This window comes from Hemicordylus capensis, chromosome 3, assembly GCF_027244095.1.
Source record: "Hemicordylus capensis ecotype Gifberg chromosome 3, rHemCap1.1.pri, whole genome shotgun sequence".
NCBI classification, from domain to species: Eukaryota; Metazoa; Chordata; class Lepidosauria; order Squamata; family Cordylidae; genus Hemicordylus; species Hemicordylus capensis.
In genome coordinates, this window is record NC_069659.1 from 9,440,489 (window position 1) to 9,461,829 (window position 21,341).

Here is a 21,341-nt window from a genome sequence, read left to right on the forward strand (position 1 = left end):
AGGCGAAGAGGAAGAGTTGCAGAGGAAGAGTTTTGGATGGGCGGCTCACTATGCGAAACACACACACACACTCCCAACACACACATACACCTCAGCATGGCATTTCTCCCCTGCAGATGTTCCTGGGCCTGTTTTGCATGTCAGAATCTCGATGCTTTCACACATGCAAAGCCTTTAATGGCAGAAGGTCCCAGGTTCACTCCCTAGAAGGATCTCCAGGTAGGGCTGGGAAAGACTCCTTCCGGGAACCTTGGAGATCTGCTGCCAGTCAGGGTAGACAATACTGTGCTGGATGGACCAATGGTCTGACTCGATATAAGACAACATCCTATGCTGCTATGTACCACAGCAAGATTTATTTTCTGCAGCCTTTTATCAGTGTGCACATGTATATCATTTAGTGTAGAGAGGCGATGCAAATGAGCTGCAGAAATGGAAAACTTACTAAAAATGCACACGCAGAGCTTTATTACTGTTGTTATCTGACAATAATGCACAGCATTACAGCTCCATAACGTGGTGCCCCCCAGGGCTGCTGTGGGGTTGGAACTAGGGATGTGCACAGAACTGGGTGGGGGTGCTTTGAAGACAGGGGATCAGACTTTAAGGGCAGCGGAGGGTGCACAGACTTTTAAGGGCAAGGGAGGGTGCAAATTTCGATATTTAAAATAGCAGAATTCTATTTAAAAACATACGCACAGTAAAACAACAGAACATAAGAATATCTAGAGGAGGAGCAGCAGCACAGAACACAATGCTCATCTAAAAGCCGGGGTAAAAAAACATGTTTTTACTTGCTTTCTAAAAGCTGCCATGGAAGCTGAGAAGCGGGTGCAAGCCAGGAAAGCATTCCAAAGCCTGGGGGCAATGACCAAGAAGGCCCTGTCCCGCCTGCATGACAGCCGAGCCTCCCTCATTGTCGGTTATTATAAACAGTTCAGAAAGCAGCTCACGTGGGTGGGGGTGGGAAGTTTCTTCTCTCAAAGGGGCTCACAGTCTAAAAGGAAAAGGAAAATCACAAGGTAGACCCCAGCAGCAGCCACTGGGGAGATCCTATGCCGGGCTGTATAGAGACAGTTGTTCTCTCCTTTCTTGAAAAAGTGAGTACTTCTACTCCTCCAGAGAGCTAACACTTGGGAAAGTCCCTCTTTGCCCTTATACTGTGTAGACCATTGGTCTGACGAGCTCGGTGTCAGCTGTGCAGACTGGCTGCAGGGTTTTAGGTAGGGGCCTTTCCCCAGCCTTCCTTGGAGATGCCCAACATTAAACCTGGATCTTCTGTATGCAAAGCGAGTGCTCAGCCAACGAGCTATCCCTCTCTTCTTTACAACACTCTGGAAAACACTGTGGGAAAATGGCAGCTTCCCGATACATTGGTTCCACTTTAGAAACCAGACCAGGTGACTCAGTAGTCCAAAACCTGAGAAGGAATTCAGACAAGGAGAGCTTTTGAGGCATCTGTAACTCATGCAGCACTGGGGCACATTGCTGCTGAGACTCAGGCAGGCACCTAGCAAAAGTGGGAAAGGGAAAATGTGGGCGTAGTACAGGTTTTCTTAACCTTGGGGCCCCAGATGTTGTTGGACTACAACTCCCAGAACCCCCAGACATGGCCTTTGTGGCTGGGCATTCTGGGAGTTGTAGTCCAATAACATCTCGGGGCCCAAGGCTAAGAAACCCTGGTGCAGTATATATTTCCCAGTAAAAAGAATAAGAATATGTTTGCCTCTGAAGAAGAGCACATGCTCGAACTGTGTCAGGCCTTACAGAATAAAGTTATCAACAACTTATTCAGCACCTTTCGGGTTTTGCTTCCTTCCCTCCCTTTTTACTTAGCAAAAATTCCATTAACAATGTGGAATATGACGTTCAAAGGGGCTGTTCATACATCCGAAAACTGGGTAGGATAAGCGCCCTAACCAAATTTGGGAGCTGTGTGTGCTCCCAAATTTCAGTTGTGTGGGAGCAAACAACAAGGTGGGGGGGGAGAAGTGACTATGTGGGAGACAGGAGTTGGGTAAGACAACTTTTCCTCCTACCTTGGTCAAATGCTGGGTATGAAAGTTGGGTAGGACAACACTGTCCTACCCAGCTCCTCTCTCCCACACAATCACTTCTCCCTCCTCCTACCTAGTTGCTTGCTCCCACATAAATGAAAATTTGGCCCACGCGCAGCTCCCAAACCTGGTTAGGGCACTTGTCCTACCCAATTTTTGGTTGTGTGAACAACCTCTATGTACTCTGGCTGCAGTCAGCAATCCCTCCTTTAGTTCTAGACTCTTATCTATCCCCACCCTCCCTTCATCTCTCAACTTCAGCCATGGGGATGGCACATCCATCTTGTTGTTTCTTGATCCTTTTTTGCAAACATAACACCTACTGACACCATGATGTCATGTTCTCCTTTTCCAGGAGCACTGGATATCCCCTCAGAATGCCACTCACATCAAGCCTATGCACCCGACCTCTATCCATGGAGTGGAGGACATGATCCGCCTTGGGGACCTGAACGAGGCAGGCATCCTGCGAAACCTGCTCATTCGCTACCGGGAGCACCTGATCTACGTGAGTGCTATTTCTCTGGTGTCTGTCTTCTTTCTTCTCCATCTGTTCCAGGCTTGCCATCTTTTAATCCGACTTTATTTGTTGTGTTGGGCCTACAAGAAAGGAGGAGTGTTTGCCCTTGCACCTTTTAAGGAAAGCTGTTTGTATGCTCAACGTGACAAAGGGACTGTAATTTCAAACAACTGATACGGAGTGTTGTGTATCGTGCTCGATAATATCCTAATAATTCTTACAATAGTCCTGTAAGGATCTGGGGCCCCGTCAGGAGAGCTGGTCGTAAGAGCATAAGAACAGCCCTGCTGGATCAGGCCCAAGGAAGCCCATCGAGTCCAGCATCCTGTTTCACACAGTGGCCCACCAGATGCTGCTGGAAGCCTGCAGGCAGGAATTGAGGGCATACCCTTTCTCCTGCTGTTACTCTCCTGCAACTGGTATTCAGGTCTTGTGATAGCAAGCATGAATTGTCCCCTTTGCTAAGCAGGGTGCACCCTGGTTTGCATTTGAATGGGATACCACAGGTGTGAATACTGTAAGATGTTCCCCTCAGGGGAGGGGGCTACTCTGGAAAGAACACCTCCCCGCTTGCAAGCAGAAGGTTCCAAGTTCTCACCCTGGCAACTCCAAGATAGGGCTGAGAGAGACTCCTGCCTGCAACCTTGGAGAAGCCGCCGCTGGTCTGTGTAGACCATACTGAACTAGACGGACCCATGGTCTGCCTCAATATAAGGCAGCTTCCTATGTTCCTAATTGCAGTAGCAGCAACAACAAAAGAAGCAAGCAAGCCAGGAGCAGATTTCATTCCTCCATTGGTTCCAATGCCCCCACCACAATACACAAACAATTTTGAGTGAGAATTCTCTTCAGAGAACCTTTGGCTCAGCTCTATCAAATGCCAAATTCAAAGAGAGCGGTGACATTAAAACATGGTCTTGGGGATGCTGCCAAATTCTACCCAGGCCATGACTCTGAGTGTCTCCTGGAGTGTAAGCGTTTCCAGAACAAGACCAGCGAGGCCTTGTTGAGAATGTAGTTTTCAAATACACACCTTAGGTACAGGGAAGGCTCTCAGTTCCTCTTCCTGTGCCCAGGTCCTCAGGCCATGCAAAGGAGGGGGCCTGCTTAGTACTAGTTAGGGTCATCCTCAGAACATAAGAACAGCCCTGCTGGATCAGGCCCAAGGAGGCCCATCTAGTCCAGCATCCTGTTTCACACAGTGGCCCACCAGATGCCCCCGGGGAGCCCACAGGCAGGAGTTGAGGGCATGCCCTCCCTCCTGCTGTTACTTCCCTGCAACTGGTACTCAGCGGCATCCTGCCTTGGAGGCTGGAGGTAGCCTATAGCCCTCCCAACTAGTAGCCAATGATAGACCTCTCCTCCATGAAGTTATCCAAACCCCTCTTAAAGCCATCCAGGTTGTTGTCTGTCACCACATCTCCACAAGTGGATTATGCGTTGTGTGAAAAAGTACTTCCGTTTGTTGGTCCTAGATTTCCTGGCAATCAATTTCATGGGATGACCCCTGGTTCTAGGGTTATGGGAGAGGGAGAAGAATTTCTCTCTCTCCACTTTCTCCACACCATGCATGATTTTATAGACCTCTATCATGTCTCCCCGCAGACGTCTTTTTTCTAAACAAAAAAGCCCCAGCTGTTGTAGTCTTGCCTCATAAGAAAGGTGCTCTAGGCCCCTGATCATCTGGGTTGCCCTCTTCTGCATGTGTGTGCAGGCTTGTCTAGACTGCTCCCCCCATCTTACTTGCTTTGAGACTTCTGCTGTAGGGATGGAGGGTAGGTCTGTGCACGTCAATAAGACTGGAAGGTGGTGTTGGGGAGTTTAGGATCCCACCCTCCACCACAAGCAGTCTGGCAATGGTGGGGCAAGTGCCCCAGGTAGTGGAGGGGTGTGGGTGGGGATGCTTTAAGGGGTGCTCCTGCACACTGGCGTAGGCTGGGTGTGTCTGCCAAGTCTGCCGGGAGTCTTCTTGCCGTGTTAGTAATAAGGGTGTGGGGAGTGACATTGGGGAGGCGTGATGGCAGACCTTCCTGTGATCAGGAGAGCAGGACACCTCACCATCCCAACCACGGGAAGGCACGCAATCAAGCTTGCAGCTTTTGCCTATTCAGACGAAGGCTGTAAGTGTGACTGACCCGCCTGCAGGGGAGAAGGATTGACTCACCGGGCAGAACTTCCACCTTGTTTTTGGAGGCTAGATGTGAGTGCAGCCTCCAATGACAACGTTTGAATGAAACTCTTGTTGCATTCAAATTATACAGACTTTGAACAGTATTTATATTGTTGTGGTCTTTGTTTATGCAACGGGTCTGGATCTCACTTTCCCACCACGTAGGCTTTCAAGGAAGTTTGTTCCAGCAGAGCCACTCTTCCATGGGGGGGGGGAGGGAAGAACCCCCAAGTGCTGGGAGATGTAGTCAATATTTTTATCGGTATGCTTCCATAAAATTAGTTTAGTGTTGCCTTACATGTTTTGAGGCAGTGCTCTTCTTCAGAGGCAATTCTTGGGTAGGTAAAATTAGCCACAATGTTTGTGACTAATTTGCGACTAACCCTAACCCAGAAAAGCAAACATTGTGTAGTGGTTAGAGTGCTGGACTAGGACCCAGGAGGCCCAGGTTCAAATCCCCATTCAGCCATGAGACTTGCTGGGTGTCTCTGGGCCAGTCACTTCTCTCTCAGCCTAAGCTACTTCACAGGGTTGTTGTGAGGAGAAACTTAAGTATGTAGTACACCACTCGGGGCTCCTTGAAGGAAGAGCAGGATATAAACATGTAAATAATAATAATAAATAATAATTTTATCTATCCAAGAATTGCCACGTAAGGCAACATTAAACTAATTTTAAAGCCACCTAATGGTGCAACAGGGAAGTAACTTACCTAGAGAGCGAGAGGTTCCAGTTTGAATCCCTGCTGGTATGTTTCCCAGGCAATGGGCAGCAGCGATATAGGAAGAGGCTAAAAGACATCATCTCATACTGTGCAGGAGGAGGCAATGGTAAACCTCTCCTGTATTCTACCGAAGACAACCACAGGACTCTGTGGTCGCCAGGAGTCGACACCAACTCGGCGGCACATTTTACCTTTACTTTATACCAATAAAAGCATTGAGTAAATCTACCAGCACATTGGGAGTTCTTCCCCCTTTTTTTGCCTTCCATTTGTTGGTGCTGTGTCATTTCTCTCTCCCCTCTCTTGCCTCGCACTCCTCCATGTGTAGCTGTTCTACCCTAGATGAAACCCACAGACTGTCAACCTTCACTTGGTTGCGATGGTGTGGGGTTTCCAACCTTCTTTTATTTATGATTTGTTTATTTAAAATATCTATACCCTGCCCCGCCAGTGCACTACTGCTTGGGGCGGCTTACAACAATAAAATAGATACAACTTTGAATCTCCAGATGTTGTTGGGACTACAGCTCCCATCCTCCCCAGCCACAAAAGGCCTTTGTGTCATGTGGATACCAGATGGTATTAACATCTAGCACAGAAGTGACTAGTTTGCTAACCCAAATATCATGGGAGACTTTGTCAAATGCTTTGCTGAAATCAAAATGCTTTGCTGAAGTCAGCAATTACGTCCATTGCATCCCCAGCATTCTACTAAGCTGGTAATCCAATCGAGAGAGAGAGAGAGAGAGAGAGAGAGAGAGAGAGAGAGAGAGAGAGAGAGAGAAGATTGGTCTGGCAGGATTTATTCTTGAGCATGCTGGCTTCTGCCCGTCACTGCACTTTTATCAAGAAGATGCTTACAGACTGACTGCTTTATCGTTGAGTCTCGTATCTCTTCCCTCGTATCAAAATCCAACTGACCAGCCTGTAGTTTCCTGGATTTTTGCTTTTTTCCTTGTTGGAGATTGGTACAATATTCACCAGTCTCCAGTCCTGTGGCACCTCTCCCATTCGCCAAGATTTCTCAAAGGCGATAGGCAGAGGTTCTGAGAGCTCTTCTGCAGGTTCCACTGGTACCCTAGGATGCAGTTTATCTGGCTTTGAAGACATGAACTCATTTAAGGTAGAAAGGTGTTTCCTTTCCTTAGGGGATGGCATGTCTCTGGGTCAGGAGGCCAGGGCTGCTGCCACCACACAAATCTTCCCAAAGACAGCAGAAGTGAGAGCCATTTTTATAGCTAGCTGACAACGGTGTGGCTTTGCTTTTGTGGCAGACATAACCAAGGGCATGCTCTAGCCAAAATTAAGCACTTTCCCATTTACGTCAGTGGGAGAATTAAGCATGTGTTTGACAGCTGAAATATGTGGAACTTAGAAGTGCTCAGCTGTGGCTGAGCCATAGCTCAGTGGAAGAGCATCTGCTTTGTAAGTAGGCAGTCCCAGGCTGAGGAAAAACCTGGGTGGAAAGCAACAATATGTCCAGGTCCTGCTGGGAAAGACTCCTGCCTGAATTGTTGGAGAACTGCTGCCAGTCAGTGTAATATAATACTGCATTGGACTGACCAGTGCTCTGACTCTGTATGGCAGCGTCCGATGTTCCTACATTCAGTGGCGGCTGCAGGTTCCTGGGACTGGATCTGGGGTGACCTAGGCAGGGCAGGTGATGGCTGGAGACACAGGTAGTGAGAGGTGGAGCCAATTGTAGGCAGCTGTGGAGGTGGAGCCAGGACTAGGCGGGTATCTTAGCAATCACTGGTGAAGTGTAGATTTGTAGCTAATGAGTGAGATCAAAATTGACACAGAAGCACACAAATCTCAATTGCTCATCAGCAGAGATACAGAGAAATATGGAAAACATCAGTTGTTTATTATTATTATTATTACATTTATATCCCGCTCTTCTTCCAAGGAGCCCAGAGCGGTGTACTACATACTTGAATTTCTCTTTCACAACAACCCTATGAAGTAGGTTAGGCTGAGAGAGAAGTGACTGGCCCAGAGTCACCCAGCAAGTCTCATGGCTGAATGGGGATTTGAACTTGGGTCTCCCCGGCCCTAGTCCAGCACTCTAACCACTACACCACGCTGGCTCTCAGTTGCTTTATAGTGCTTAACAGAACTACAGTAGTGTGTAGATTTGTATCTAACATGGCAGGATTAAAAGACAAGTATGTGTGTGTGTGTGCGCGCACGTGCGTGCCCCCCCACAAACAAAAAGAACCGTACAAGCCACAAGTAAAGCACAGATCAGCCACAAAAGGCTACTTCTGTGGAAAGTAAATGCATTCCAAAATCACCAGAGTAGCTCTGTCTGTCTGATTATTTCAAAACCAAATACTACTTATAAACAACAAGAACAACAAGAAAGAACTCTGAGGCAGAGTGATGCAGTGGTTAGTGTTCTGGACTAGACTAGGTAAATCCAAGTTCAAATCCCCATTCAGCCATGAAACCCATTGGGTGATTCTGGGACAGTCACTTATCCCTCTGGATAACCTTCCTCATAGAGTTCTTGGGAGGATAAATGCAACCATGTGCACCACTCTGGCCTTCTTGGAGGAAGCACAACTATGCATGTAAAAGTAAATACATCTATATAAACCACAGGTAAAGCAGAGACCAGATTAAAAGTAGAGAACAAATGCATCCTGAAGTTACAAGGGCAACTCTGCCTTCCTATTTCTAAAATGCAAACTTAAATAATAGAAAAATCATTTTTCACTGAAGCTTGCTGCAGCTATGAACCATGTCTTGTAAGAACCATGGGGAAGCAAAGATGCATGGGAACACCCTCTACCTCCTCCATGCCTGCTGAACAGCTGGGTGCCACCCTCTGCCCACCTTGGGGGCCCACCACTTAGCCTAGGTGTCCATCCTAGCAAGCAACAAGTGTTTTTCATAGAGATCACTTCCTTAATCCTTTCCCAATGAACCATAACCCCAGTGGACATATTAATGTTACAGATACTGGCCACAATCCAGAGAGAAACCTGGTTAGCTCTCTGCATAGCAAATGGATTTTTAAAATTATTTTCCTTCCAACAGAATCCATTCCTTCTCTACACACACCACATCCACATGGAAAGCCACTTCTGCAATTACTTGGAAAGCAGTTTGGTCTCAGAAATCCATGCATTTGGCCTGAAAAAACTTTCTGGCTTCTTATGCCAGTTCCTAATCTAATCTAATCCAGTCTTAAAGTTTGCTGTTCCTTCCAATATTTGATGGCATGCCATCTTGGGAATGGGTCATAATGCTTTGCATACAGATCAGATCAGAGAGCAAGGGAGTAAACTGTCGTACCTGGGTTCAACATGACGTGTGAATAACTGTACCTGTGTGCAGATCTGTACCTGTGGACATTGCACACTTGTACAAGTGTTGAACATAATGTGTGAATACAGGCAAACCAGAATCCAAAACAGGATAATACAGATTAAAACACATTTTCAATCATGGGGAGGATCTCTCCTTGGATACAGCATTTGCTTGTGGATAGCTGGAGGTGGGGCTATGAAGCAAGTTGGGGTGGAGCTTGCCTTGTCAGGATACTCTAGGGAGTGTCGTAGGGGTGTATAGGGCATATGGTTATTTAACAACTGAAGTGGGATCTGGCCTGATGAAGAGTGCTGAGGAACTTGAAAGTTTGCTACTTAATGTTTTGTGACTCTTGGTCCCAAAGAAAGCATGACTCTACTTGGGACCCGAACTATAACAGAAGGTTGCTGGTGTCTTTCTGACAAGCACCCTATGCCTTTAGGATAACAGGCAGAAACTCAACAGGAAAGTTTTCCACACAGGAGGCTTTACCACGGGTTTGCTGTGAGGCTTTACTGCGAACTCAACACAATCCCAAAAACCTGATGCAAAAAGTGGCTTTTTTAACCCCAGATAGAAATCAGATTGCACTCTAACGAGCAGTGAAAAACCCGAATTGTGTGTGAAGTGCTCCACAATAGATTGCAGGGGCTTGGGGGTAAATCTGCCGAATATGTGAATGTGTCCGCTCCATTCTGGAGGAGATGTGGGCTAAAAGCCCAGTGTGGAAAACTTCCAGGTGAATGTTCTCCATCACTGCATCTCCATCCTTGGAAAAGCTTCATTTGTTGGATATTTTTAGCATCATACAGCATATTTCATGGGAAAATCTGGCAACTATTTGTTTAGGACCTTCCTGATGTTTAATCTTAAAAATCCTGGGAGCTGGAATTAAACTGCTTCGTGTCCCGAAAAGGAAAACCACTTCAGTCTCTCTTCTTTCTGAAATCCCCTTCAGTATCTAAGAACTATCAGCTGAGGTTTGCGCCGCGGGGAAGCAACTTGCCTAGGGAGCAAGAGGCTGTTAGTTTGAATCCCTGCCGGTATGATCCTTAGTCTGTGCCCAGTAAATCTGTATTTGCAGCCACCTATATTGGGCAGCAGCTATATAGGAAGGTGCTGGAGGCAGATGCTTACTTCCGTGACAACGGCAAAAGGCATAATCTCCTACTGTGCGGGGGAAAGGCAATGGCAAACCCCTCCTTCATTCTACCAAGAAAGCCACATGGCTCTGTGCTCACCAGGAGTCGACACCCACTCGATTGGATGGCACAATCTTTCCTCTCTCTATCTAAGAACTGCCTATTCCCCTTCCCACAATCTTCTTTTTTCCAGGATTTGACTGCTGGAAAGCTTGCTTAATCCTCCCGGTCCCTTCTGAGATTTCTCTAGACATTCCTGTCGTTACTTTTGCAGCCTTGAGGGCTAGAAATTGGTGTGGGTGTGTTTTGTTTTGTTTTAATGAAAGCTGATTTTCTCAGGATGTTAAACCGTGCCCAAATGGAATTGCGGAATTGCACTGTGCATACCTAGAATCACAGAAGACACATAATGCTGACTTTCCACCTTTCGGAAAAAGAGTTTCTGGGACCAATGTTTCTCAAGTGGAGCTTTAGTCTCTCACAACCTGTTCTTCTATCCTGATAATAACTATTACCCTATTACCCCTTTCACTGCATCCTTTCAGTCCCCAACCGCCCCCCCGCTCCTTCCATTCCCCTGTTTTTGCTGAAAATGTCAATGCTTTTGCTTTGAAAGCTGGACAGCCATCCCATATTCTGTTTGAAGCTGAGCCCTGCAACTGAGCCTCTGTTTGTTATTTGGTGCTGTAGAGAGACGCTGAGCATCCCTGGCCGTGCGCAGCACATTAACTTTTAATTAAGTGTGTGAAACGCTGTCCTGGATATCTGTCTCTTAGCAGGAGTTTAACCTGAAGGAGCGATGAATTTTTAATCAGGTTAGCAACCCTAGGCTCTCCCAACAGCTCGTGCTGAATTGCCTCCATGCCTGTATGCTGTTGTGTTCGTTAACACAGACTGGCGATATCTGAAGCACCTCTCCTCCAATGGAACTAGGAGAGACTCATGCCAGTTCTTGGAAATTTCAGTCCAGTCCTGGATACTCTGTGGGGTTGGCAACCCTAGTCTAATCCAATAACTCATGTCAAACAATATCTGGGGACCCATGTTTGAGATACCCTGTGATAACTGGTTGTTCTTACTATGGAATTCGGTAATCCTTTTTTACCTCTCATTTGGATTACTGTATGGGGAAATGACATGCCTAGCAAGCAAGAGGTTGCTAGTTCGAATCCCTGCTGGTATGTTTCCCAGAATATGGGAAACGCCTGTATTGGGCAGCAGCAATATAGGAAGATGCTGAAAGGCATCATCTCATACTGCGCGGGAGAAGGCAATGGTAAGCCACTCCTGTATTCTACCAAGAAAACCACATGGCTCTGTGGTCGCCAGGAGTCGACACTGACTCGACAGCACAACAACCAACAATGCGCTCTACCTAGGGTTGCCTTTGAAAACGACCCAGAAGCTTCAACTAGTCCAGAATGCAGAGGCCCACCTCCTCATGAGTGGCTGTAGATTTGATAGTGTCATACCTCTTTAATGGTCGCTGCACTGGTTGCCTGTTCGCTTCCGGGTCCAATTCAAACTGCTGGCTCTTACCTACAAAACCTTTATGGGCTTAGCACCTGTATATCTCCGGGATTGCCTCTCTCGGCCAGTTGTATCCTGGTCTGTGAGATCTTCTCAGCTGGCCCTCCTTAGTGCCCCGGGCCCTGGGGTAGTGCGTGGTGCCTGGGCCTGTAGGAGGGTCTTCTCTGTGGCCACTCCTCTTCTTTGGAACACCCTTCCCTCCCAGATTAGTTCAGCCTCCTCCTGAATAGCTTTCAAAGCCCTTCTTAAGACCCGCCTGTTTCGCCAGGCGTTTGCCATTTATTTATTTATTTATTTAAATTAATTGTTATTGGTATTGTGGTTCACCGCCTAGTCTCTTTGGAGGAGGTGGTATATAAGAAAATTTCAATACAATAAATAAATAATCAAAAAACCCTTCAATTTAAGATAAGAGTTTAGGTGCTTTAAATTTTCACTCATGTTCTAAAAAGCAAGGACATTGCAAGTTAAGGTGTCTACCTTAACTTCTGTGCCCTATAAGCTGTAAAAACTTGGAACACTCTCGTATATTCTGCTAGCTTTAGAAATGAGGCTCTATATACCAACACTTTGCCTTGGTCTTTCAGCTTGAGACATGGCTGGGGAAGAAGGAACCTAGGTTGAAACTCAACAGGTGCAGCTTCTCCAATCACTTGCTAGGGATGTCCCTGATGAATTTCTGCCTGATGCATCTCTACAAGGCTGAGTACCCAGAATGTTGGGGGCAATATGCTAATCATTGTAAACCGCTTAGAGAGCTTCGGCTATAGAGCGGTATATAAATGTAAGTGCTATTGCTATTGCTATTGCTAACATGGGTTTCCTCACACTCTGGTGTGACCAAAGATGGAAATTGGGCAGAGCTGTGTAGATGATGGGATGGGTCCTATGCAGCTGCATTCTCTGCTAAATTGCCTATGAAATAAAGAAAGTGAACTGCAATTTAGGGTGGGGGAACTGTTGGAAGACCCACCCAAAAAACTATGCCCCCATCTCAAAAGTGTTCCTCCAGATACCCCTTTTATTTAATTTATTTGTTTTTACATTTATCTCTGGCATTTCCTTCGAGGAGCCCAGAGTGATATACATAGTTATGTTTATCCTCACAACAACTCTGTGAGGTAGGTTAGGCTGAGAGAGGTACGTGACTGGCCCAGAGCCACCCAGTGAGTTTTATGGCTGAACGGGGACTTGAACTCGGGTCTCCACAGTCCTAGCCCAACCCTTTAAACACTACACCATACTGGCTCTCTTAGAACTGAATTTTTGCTGTCTACTTTTATGGGGGAAAGTAAAGTGCTGACCTTGGTGGCACCATGGTCTCTCTCCCCTCCGCGTCCTGACTTCCCTCGGTGGGGGTGTCTTTACCTTAAAACAAAGTTTTGTGATCTGCTGATAATAGAAATCATGTTCTTCCTTCTCCCTTTATTCTAAAACATTAGACTAACTGCGGCGGGAGGGTAAGTATAACTCGCCAAACCGCTGAGTCGTTTGCCTTCTCCAAAAATGCCCTATCGTCATATCCTCATCAGTTCACTCATTCATTTATGCTAAGCATTGTGGGGCTCATCCATTTAGCTGCCTTGGCTTCGCGAACTCATTGGCTGAAATTCCGTCTTCCTTTTGCTGCTTCTATGGCTGCACAGCTTTGCAAAAACAAGGACCTGGGGGCAGCTGTAATGTAAAGTTGGTATTGGGTACCTCAGCCGTTTTCGTTTTAATGCTCACGTTTTGATGAAATAAGCATCATCTGCTGATTAAATCCGCTTTGGCCTGAGCTGTGGTGCATGCATATAACAACCATGAGTAGCAATGATGGTATTGCTTTGTAACTTCCCGTTTTACTGATGATACTTTATACTTTATACTGGGGATACTTTATTTTATTTAAATTTATTTTATGTTGTTTTTGTTTTGTTTTGTTTAAAATATGTATACTCCTCCCCTCCAGTACACTACCACCTCAGGGTAGTTCACAGCATTAATACAATAGATACAATGTAAAATAAAAGATTATACAGGGTTAGGCTTTGAATAGTCCGTGAGCTAAACCCACACTTCTTGGGCATCACCAGTACCATCTCAGGGGTCAAATGCTCATAGAGACTTTTGGCAATGTCTACCCTGCCAACCCACCCCCACCCCCAGAGATGGAAGATGGGTGATAGCATTGTTAGGCTTACAGATTTCTCTGTGTTATTGCCCCTTCTTTATCCCTACTCTCAAATGATTAGGGTAGAATTGCAGTCATTTTTGCACAGAGGAAAGGGTTAGGGTCATGGTCAGGGTAACAATGAACAAATGGTTGCCTTCTCTGCATAGAGTAATCTTTGTAGGACATTCCTGCCAATTGGCATTTCCATTCCTCTGACAACATCGATAAAATTTTATAGGAGTTTTTGTGTTTGAAAAACTTTTACCATTGCAAATGTGGACACTCCAGGACAATAAATGTGGCCACTCCAGGACTTCAGCATGATAACATACTGAAAGCTAAAAGTCTTGCAATGCTATCCCCTGTTTTCCATCTCAAGGGGTGTAGACTGTGTCAAAAGTCACAATGAGGATTTGTCCACCCAGATGGTACAAACCAGGGATTCTCAACATTGGGTCCCCAGATGTTATTAGACTTCAACTCCCATAATCCCCAGGCCCAGTGGCCTTTGGTTGGGGATTATGAGAGTTGAAGTCCAATAACATCTGGGGACCCAACGTTGAGAATCCCTGGTACAAACCATAGCTTTCTCATGAGAAGAAAGGGTACATTCCCCAGTACCTGTTTTCATAGCACCCAAACAGGACTTGTCTCTGTTCTTTCTCAGTGGTCATCTTGTTTTTTCCTTTAGAGTCCAGTTTTCTTTACGGGTTTGGAGTGGGAAGAGCGGGGGAAATTGACCTCTAAGGAGAGATATGCATTGATAAAAGAATGAAGAGGGGAAATCAGTGCTTCGTGCGCCCCACCAGCACTTTCCCCCGTCCTCTCCAGGGGAGCGTTAGAATTCTCAAGAGTCAGAGTCTGGTTTGCATGTGGCTAATTTTTTGTACCTGATGGGTGTAATATGTAGCCAGGCTCTTATCTGATCCAGTGAGGCAGGGGTTCTCAACCTTGGGTCCCCAGCAATGTTCCCAGTAAGAGGGATTCCCAGATGTTGTTGACTACAGTTCTCATAATCCCTAGCCAAAGGCCATTGCAGCTAGGGATTATGGGAGCTGCAGTCACCAACATCTGGGGATCCCTCTTACCGGGAACACTGGACCCCAGGTGTTGCTGGACTACAACTTCCATCATCCCCAGCTGAAGGCCATTGTGGCTGGGGATGATAGGAGATGTAGTCCATCTGGGGATCCCCGTCTGAGAACCCATTCAGGGAGCTGATTCTTATGTTCTCTCTCTGTGGCTTTCCTCCAGACGTACACAGGCTCAATACTGGTGGCTGTGAATCCTTACCAGCTGCTCCCCATCTACTCTCCAGAACAGATCCGCCTCTACACCAACAAAAAGATCGGGGAGATGCCACCCCACATCTTTGCCATTGCGGACAACTGCTATTTCAACATGCAGCGGAACAACAAAGACCAGTGTTGCATTATAAGGTGACTAGGTGGATGGCACCACCAGGGTGGTGCTCAGGCTGCATCAGGAGACTGAGAAAGGAGATAAGAACCTGCCAGGGGTCCATCTAGCCCAGGGCTGCCAACTCTGACTGGCAGCATCTAGCCCGGGGCTGCCAACTCTGACTGGCAGCAACTCTTCAAGTCCCAAGCAGGGGCCTTTCCCAAGTGTCTGAACCCGGGTCAAGCAAGGCGGGCTGGAGGCAGCAGCGCTAAAAGGGAGGGGTTGAACCCGTGGATGCTAGCTGGAAGCCCCAACCCGTCTTAGATCCCTAGTCCAGAGCAGCACCTGAAATGGCCTCCTCCTCCTCCTCCTCCTGAGTAAGCCCATCAGGAGAGAGGCAGCCAGGCAAGCACTCCAACTTTGAAGCTGGAGCTTGGCCCCGGGGACTTGAGGGCGATGGAAGGGACTCCGAGTCCACAGTGCTCCACGCTTCAGCTGCTCCTGCCCTGAAAGATTTTGGGGAGTTGCTGAGCCCAGGAGTCTAGGCCGGAGTGGGCTCCTCCCCCCTCCCCCCCCCCCCGCTGGAGTCTCTTCTGGGTGGGTGTCCAGGCGAACCTGACACCCAGCCTGCTTTCCGTGACCTTCTTTTTAAAAAGATGCTGGGGACTGACACTGCGATCTTCTGCCATCTGCATGCCATGCATTTTCTCCGTCACTGAGCTTTCCTCCTTTCCCTGTTGAGGAAGGGAGCCAGGAAGCATGGAAACGTCGTGGCCTTGGTCTGGGCGTGACCGGACTGTCTGCTTACCCCCCTTTCTTTGGGCCGTTGCAGTGGCGAGTCAGGCGCCGGGAAGACGGAGAGCACCAAACTGATCCTGCAGTTCTTGGCGGCAATCAGTGGGCAGCACTCTTGGATTGAGCAGCAAGTGCTGGAAGCCAACCCAATCCTCGAAGGTCAGTGGGCACGTGACGTCCCCTTCGCCGAGTCAGGCCCTCGTCCAACTGGCGCGGCGTTGTCTGAGTAGATGTAGGCCTTCTGAGTTGGCTCGGAGCTTTCCCCAGCCCTGAGACTCGAGATCTGTTTCACTGGGGAGGGTAGCGAGTGAATCTGGGGCCCTTTGGTCCCACACTGAGGTATGGATGCTCCTGATGTCCCTACCTGTGCTCCGGGGCTGTGGAATGCGCTCCCTGCGGAAATCCGTAATGTGAATTCTCTATTAGCCTTCAGGAGAGCCCTTAAAACGTATCTGTTTGGCCTGACTTTCCAGGGTTTTTAAATTGGTTTTAATATTTTAACCTGGTTTCAGGATTTTTAATTACTGTGATTGTTTTAATTGTTGTTTTAAAATGTTTTTAAATTGTTAATTGTTGTTTTATATATATATTTGTTTTCCTTTTTGTTTTAGCTCTTTACTGTTTTAATGGTTTGTTTTAATTGTAAACCGCCCTGAGCCATTTTGGAAGGGCGGTATAAAAATCAAATAAATAAATAAATCAGAGTCAGAGGCGGCCCTTCCATGAGGCAAGGCAAGGTGGTTGGCTCAAGCAGCAGATTGCTGGATGCCCCAGACCAGTGGTTCCCAACCTGGGGGCCTCCAGATGGTGCTGGACTACAACTCCCATCATCCCCAGCTACAATTTATTGTGACTGGGGATGATGGGAGTTGTAGTTCAGCAACATCTGGAGGCCCCCAGGCTGGGGACCATTTCCCCAGACCATTTAGGGATTTAAAGGTCAAGACCAGCACCTCAAACTGTGCCCAAAAGCAAACTGGTAATCGGTGATACTCACAGGTGTCCCCTCTAGTCCCTCCCCCCCCGCCATCTGTGTGCAGAATGAGTTTTGTTCTGGGAAGCAATATCAAGGCAGTGTGTGCATTCAGAGAGGAGCCTGCCCGATTCAACCTGAGCAGGGTCTACTATTAACTGAGCAGACATTTTAAAAAAACAAACTTGTGAGCCCACACACATGAGCATGCTTTAAAGGGAACACTGACTCACAACTGGTGTGTGTTAGTGTTAAATCTATTAACACTGAGTCGTTGGGATCTAATCAGATTGCCCCGGCAGTTTCTGGTCTACTGGCCACTTGTTGTTTAACCATGTTCAAAACCTGTCAAATGTTTGATGGCATCAGGAATTTCCGTGTGCAAGTGGCAGACTCCTGTTTTTCATTGCATCAGGGGGTCAGAGGAAGCTGCCTCATACTGAGTCTGCCCACTTGCCCATCTAGCTCAGTATTGTCTACACTGACTGGCAGCAGCGCTCTCCTGGGTTTCAGACAGGGGTCTTTCCCAGCCCTATCTGAAGATGTTACTGGAGAATGAAAGTCTCTTTACCCTCCAGCCCTGCAGGATCTGGGTCCATACATGCACACACCCCTCATGTACAAGGAGGCAGTCCTGCCTTGCCCTGCAGATCTTTCTACCCACCTCCCTTCCTCCTGGTTGAGGCTTGAGCCACATAGCCTAGCTCCTCCTGCTGGCCATGTGCTGCAACTACAAATGTCTCTGAACAGGAACATGGAGGTTTGGGAAGAAGCATGAAGCAAGCGCACAGAGCACCTTCCAAGGGCCAGAGGGTCAAGCTACCACTGAGCTCACTGTTGGGGTTTGTAATTATTTAGCAAAGCGCCAAGGAAGCGACAACTCCAGTCACAGAGGGCAGAGTTTAGTTGTTGCAGCTGTTGAAGGAACACACATGGAGATCATGGTAGCGTCTAAGATACTTAACTAGCTATTGGTGAAATACATTTGGGATAGGAAAGACCTTATCCTATCTATCAGCTACATAATGAATAGGGAGGGAGGGAGGGAGATGTTTCCATCTTCTTTCTAGGAGGAAAGGAAGAGGACTGACTTTACAGGAAGTACCTGAGGAGTCAAGGCACGGGTCATAGAGTAGAGGCAAGCAGGGGCAGGTAAGGAGACCCTCCAAACTACCTCTACTCCCAATGCCCCTAGTGGTCATTAGGATAGTTGGTGCAAAAGGTCGGTGCCCTGGAACGCCATCTCCAACACTCACTGCATTGGCTGTAGAGCAAAAGAGTCTCTGTGTGTTCTGGAAACATGCTGTTGTACCCCTCTGGAGGGACTGGTGTCTTCTGGAGCAGGGTTTCTTGACCTTGGGCCCCCAGATGTTGTTGGACTACAACTCCCATCATCCCCAGACATGATGATGGGAGTTGTAGTCCAAAAACATCTGGGGGCCCAAGGTTAAGGAAACCCTGTTCTGGAGCACAGTTGTTTTGCCATTAGCAAGAATCTGAGAAAGGTTCTGACCGAACTCTTGATCACGCTCTGTTCTGTTGGTTTCCCCCAGCCTTTGGGAATGCAAAGACCATTCGCAATGACAACTCCAGCCGGTTTGGGAAATACATCGACATCCATTTCAACAAGCGGGGAGCAATTGAGGGAGCAAAGATCGAGCAGTACCTGTTGGAGAAGTCTCGTGTCTGTCGGCAGGTGAGGGGCTTAAGGCAGCGGATGGACGCGGATAGACGCGGGGTCCGTTCTGCACGTGCATAACTTCAGAATCAGAATCATTTTATTTACGGCCATAAGCCAAACAAAATTAAAACCTTAGACTGTTACCAGGCGTAAATATACAACACAAAATAACTAAAAGATACACAATCGGCTTCATAGAACCCCATAATGAGAGGTCAGTTTCATAGCCCCATATAAAAATTTAGCAACCAGTTTAGTAATACCCACATTAACATCAGCAAGGCATACATTAAGATAAAATGAGTCAGGCCTGCCTGGAAACTGATCAAATAAAGGGGTCAATAATTCTTTCCTTGAGTCTCAGAACAGAGGGCAGAACAAAAGCACATGAGCAACTAAGCAGCCCACTCCACAAGAACATAGCCCTGAAACAGAGGAATCCTTATAAAACCGTCTAAGGAGCAAGGCAGAGGGTAGAACATTCAGCCTGGCTCTTGCCAAGATTCAAGAGAATCCTAAAAGAGCATCTCCCTGTTTCTCTTCCCCTTTCAGGCTCATGATGAGAGGAATTACCACGTTTTTTACTGCATGCTGAAAGGAATGACGCCGGAGCAGAAGAGGATGTTGGGTCTGGGGAAAGCAGCTGATTACAACTACCTCTCAATGGTGAGGGCAAAACCGCACCTGCTTAAGGAAGGGAGGAGAGACCTGTGTTAAAATCGAAGAGTGTGGATTTTAAATGGTATTTAAGGCCTAATTTTCATCAGGATGATAAACCTGTGTCTGGGACTGAATGCTCTTCCATCTCTCTCTCTCTCTCTCTCTCTCTCTCTCTCTCTCTCTCTCTCACACACACACACACACACACACACACACACACTCTCTCTCTCTCTCTTATAGATATAGAAAACTGGATGTCAAAGAGAAGTCTAGGCCCAAACCCTTTCACCCTGACTTGCTAGTTTTCTATGTACAGGGTGTGTATACATGCAGACATGCACCCACCCACCCACACACAAGCATTCAGTTATGTAAGCCCTGCCTGAATTCTGAAGCAGAACAGCCTAGACACAGGTTTGGCACCTCAGAATTAGCCCTCAGTTTGCTTGGATTTTAGAGTTTTCAAGTTTCATTGAATAATTGCTGGTGTGATACAGTATCAGGGCCAGACTCGATGAGATGTGAAAGATCCGTGACTTGATGCTTGTGATGTCTATTTCATTTCAAAGGGCACCTTCATAGGAACATAGCAAGCAAGGGCCCATCTAGGTAATTTTGGTGCCCAGATCTGAAGGACTTGGGAGGGCCCCCCGCCATAAGTTTTTTTTTAAAAAAGTTAAAGCTTTTTTTAAAGAAAGTTTTTCTTTTAAAAGAGGACCTGCACTTTTGAAGGCTCCCCAGAAGCATGCCGCCATTGTCCTGTAGCGCCGAACCGCAGCGCTGAAAACTTCAGTAATTCTAGCCACCATGTGTGTGGCGTGGTTGTATGGTGTGTGGAGGGTGAGCTGAGCAGGCCTCCCCCATCCCCATGGTGGCAGCAGTGGGCGGAGCAGGAGCCATTTGGCCCAGCGGCCCTTGAGAACTGCAAAGCACTCCAGCACACATGTGCAGTTGGAATAGTGTGTCACAACCCTCTCTCACACACACACACACACACCGCAGCCGCACACATGGTGGCTAGAATTATTGAAGTTTTCAGCACCGTGATTCGGCACTGTGGGGGCAGCAGCAGGATGGGTGCAGGATGGGGTGGCGGCGGGAGACCCCCCTGGACCTTGGAAGCCATGGATCGGGGCCCTAAGGTCCAGGGGGTAAGAGCACCTCTGAGAGCAAGCTGCCTTATATGGAGTCAGACCTTTGGTCCATCTTGCTCAGGATTGTGTTCATTGACTGGCAGCGGCTCTCCAAGGTTTCAGGCAAGAGTTTCTCCTAATCCTTCCTGGAGAAGCTACCAGGGAATGAACCTGAGATGTTCTGCAAACCTGGCAGATGCTCCACCACTGAGCTACAGCCCCACCCCCATGGGGCATAATTTGGTTCTCCCCACCCCCCAGCATATCTCTGATCTAAATTGCTCCCCTGAGGCTGCTGTTAGCCACAGGGTGGGTGGAACTTGCCATGAAATTCACCAGCAGGTCTTAGAGCCTGCTTCTTTAGAGTTCTTAACCTTGGGTCTGGAACAGTAGCAGAGAAATGTCTTATCCTTTATAAGTAATTGATCAGGAAGCCAACTTTAACTAAGAAACAAGAGTTTGATATTTACTACTTACTAAACACAGGTTAAGAAAACAATAAACAGGCTAACAGTCTCTTATGAAGACGGAGAACCTCTCAGTTTGAATTTAAGTCAGCAAGTGAAGAGCAGAGAAACCAACACTCTGACAGAAACTAACACTTATGTACTGAATTATCTCTTATTATCTCTGAATTATCTCTTATTATTATATCTGAAACCAATCAAAGAAGCTTGCCCCATACAAATAACTGAGACAATATCTATGGAAAAATCCCAACAGCAGCCAACTACTTAGTATTCCTTATCCAGTTCCAAAGCTGACCCCAGACTTCAAGAAAAGAAAGTCTCCAGTCTCCAGAACAGAGTTCTAGTGAGCCTTGACCCAAATTAAGTCTTGGAGTAGGGATGTGCACAAATGAATATCTGCGATTCGATTCAAGGTTGAATTGAATCACATGACCTCTTCACTGATTTGTTGGAAGCAGCTGGCTTGGCCAACTACCTCGACGAATCACCCTGATTCAACCCAAATCAAATTGGGCACCATTTTGAGGCCCATTTTGTTTGAAAAACTGGCCTCAAAATGGCAGGGGGACCTGATCTACCATTTGGGATAAGCAGATAGACCAGCTCTCTGAA

The 21,341-nt window shown here is 47.2% G+C and overlaps 1 protein-coding gene across 9 annotated transcripts in view; it reads left to right on the forward strand.

Moving 5' to 3' along the window:
• Window positions 1-21,341, forward strand: part of MYO7A (myosin VIIA) — a 188,866-nt gene that overhangs the window by 57,017 nt on the left and 110,508 nt on the right. For 7 of the 9 annotated variants that reach the window (XM_053309990.1, XM_053309989.1, XM_053309991.1 and 4 more), the window contains 6 exons: window positions 2,413-2,565; window positions 12,904-12,921; window positions 14,871-15,055; window positions 15,850-15,971; window positions 18,339-18,481; window positions 19,019-19,132. In XM_053309990.1, coding sequence (XP_053165965.1) covers window positions 2,413-2,565; window positions 12,904-12,921; window positions 14,871-15,055; window positions 15,850-15,971; window positions 18,339-18,481; window positions 19,019-19,132 — 735 coding nt within the window. The remainder of the gene's footprint in view (window positions 1-2,412; window positions 2,566-12,903; window positions 12,922-14,870; window positions 15,056-15,849; window positions 15,972-18,338; window positions 18,482-19,018; window positions 19,133-21,341) is intronic. The other 2 variants (XM_053309986.1, XM_053309988.1) reach the window with 1 other exon arrangement.